This window comes from Loa loa (genome assembly GCF_000183805.2).
Source record: "Loa loa unplaced genomic scaffold supercont3.1, whole genome shotgun sequence".
Lineage (NCBI taxonomy): Eukaryota > Metazoa > Nematoda > Chromadorea > Rhabditida > Onchocercidae > Loa > Loa loa.
In genome coordinates this window covers 759,560-761,969 of record NW_018108181.1, presented here as the reverse complement: position 1 = coordinate 761,969, position 2,410 = coordinate 759,560, and the positions used below count along the sequence as shown (strand labels likewise).

General features: G+C 33.6%; 1 protein-coding gene across 1 annotated transcript in view; it reads left to right on the top strand.

Moving 5' to 3' along the window:
- Nucleotides 1-2,410, top strand: part of LOAG_16356 (hypothetical protein) — a gene marked incomplete at both ends in the record, with an annotated part of 9,205 nt that overhangs the window by 3,696 nt on the left and 3,099 nt on the right. The window contains 5 exons of the mRNA XM_020449009.1: nt 567-729; nt 869-928; nt 998-1,143; nt 1,245-1,491; nt 1,767-2,068. Of these exons, the coding sequence (XP_020307557.1) occupies nt 567-729; nt 869-928; nt 998-1,143; nt 1,245-1,491; nt 1,767-2,068 (918 nt within the window). The remainder of the gene's footprint in view (nt 1-566; nt 730-868; nt 929-997; nt 1,144-1,244; nt 1,492-1,766; nt 2,069-2,410) is intronic.

Genomic DNA, 2,410 nt, shown 5'->3' with positions numbered 1-2,410 from the left:
CAAGACGTCATTAAATGATTGTATTTAATATAATGTTGTATTATTTCTAGGAAATGAGTAATATTAAATGATGATTATACAATAATCATAATAAAATGATTTGATGATGACATTTTAAAAAAAAAAAGAAAAATATTAAAAACACTAAAAAAACATTTAAAAAGGAAACGATTGCATAAGGCTGTCTACCTTTCCTTCGTTATTTCTTATCTTTCATCCTTATCCAGTTTTTCTCCGCCTGCTTATCAGGAGATGCCCTTACTGGTTCTTATGTTCTGAGTTAGTATTCGATAAATGAAGTCCTTCAAAACCTTAATTTTTCTTGATGATGTTATTTCAGGAAAAACATTGGTGAAGCATTTCTGAAACAGAGGAACTCGGATGAAAAATTAGCAGTATCAAAGATTATCAAGCGAAATTCTTCCAAGAACCTACTTCAGTCAGTTAGGGTAAACTGCAACAGACGTATTTTAAATTTTAAAAGTATAGGCAACGAGAATTTGGCGGTGGAAAACCATGAATTATTAAAGGTTTGATTCTGCAAGTTTAAATCCGTTTACATTTAGATTGCTGATTCAGCTAAACCATCCCTAGAAGGTTCTGCTGATAAAGTCATAGATCGCATTCACCGTCGCCATACCGCACCTGTAAAGGCCAGTACGCTTTTGAAGCGAAATCAGCCAAACAGCGTTACTACGGGTTTGAAAACTCCATATTCTCGCATACAAGGTTTTTATTTTTATTTTTTCTTCCAGTAATTCCTTGTTTCAACCATTCCCTATACTACTATCATATTTTAAGCTCCATACGTAATATGTTTTTCTCGTAAAATTTGGTTACAAACAATTTTAATATTCATGAATTTCAGGAAGGTATTCAACAACGTTCACTTTAAGGTTGAGTGAAATGGATAAAGGTTCGGGACTAGGTAATTTTCCCATTCAGTTATATAATCAATGCAAATTCATGATGTTTATCGGCATTTCATTATCTTAAGCTGAATTATTTCAGTCCTGGAAAAAAAAAAAGCGTCACAGTGAAAGTTTTAGCGGTGATTCAAGTGACAAAGTTTCTGTTAGCGATAGTGAGGATAAAACCACGCGAAGAATCCAAGCTTCCAGTGCAGAAGCACTTTTAGAACAGGTGTTTCATGTTGTGTTGTTATCAATCCTGATGAGAAGTCGCACTTAAATTTGCTCTTTCTCTTTCTTGGATGTTTGTTTTAATAAATGAATTAATTTTAGAAATGTATGGAGTCACGACAGCGACGAGCTAAGAGACAAAAACGGCGGAAGGAACCAAATGGCTCTATACAGACAATACCAGTGCAATGTACTATTGAATCGACTCCAATGAATTCACTTCTGGATGATGTAACAAATGAAATAAATCGTTTAGAAAGAGATCGTGAAGTTGCACAGAAGTTATCCAAAGATGACAGAAATACACTGTTGTTTCTGGACACTACTGGGAATTCAATTTTTACCAAAGGTTGCTTTTTGTATTCTTCAGAAAAAAATTTTTCAGAAATTTATATTTTTGAATAATTTCCATAAACTTCCACAAAGGATTAGTTTACATTCGTGTCTCCTGTTAAATAGCAAGGATCTTTGATGGGCAACGCTTTTAATTTGTACAAGAACAATCAAAACTGCAAAAATGCGATATCCAGCTTTACTTTTCTGTCCAATTCGGTCGTCCTTTTTTTTCTGGTAAACATTTTTATTTGCATAACAATGGTAGAAGACGAAAATAGTTCTTTACAGAAGATATACCTCCACCACCTCTTCCACCAGTCCTTCCGTCAACGAATAACTCATCCCTAGCTGCAGTTCCTTCTGTAGTTAGAGAAAGTTGTGCAGAGTTGTCATCTTCATCAGATATTCCGAAACATTCATTTTACTCACCATCAATCAACACCAACATCCATTCAGCTACTTTACTTCTCAATTCACCGTCCTCTACCGTCACAGCGACTCGCAACAATACATTGCATATGGAACCACTGAAGCGCATATCAAAGCAACGATATATCGGTTCAGTTCATGGTGGTGAGGATGCCGGTAGAGTAAGCTTTTAATTTTCACATGTTTCTATCGTTTTTAATTTAAATTCTTGTTTAAGAAGCTTCAAAAGTATAAGATTTTTGAAATTCTAATGAGAGAAAGTATAATGATCAAGTGAAGGAATATTCTGTATATTGCTGTTTTAATTTTATATGCAACAGAGCAGGAAACATTAACTGAATTCTGGAATTTGTTCTGTTTAATTGAAAGGAGAATTAAAATGCCTATATGAAAGTAGTGCTTATATGTTTTATCCTTAGAAGTAGCAGAATCTGTAATAATAATGGGTTTCATCCTTATGCTTGTTAAATATCTCAATCTCATTGTTAGTTATTTTTGATTAT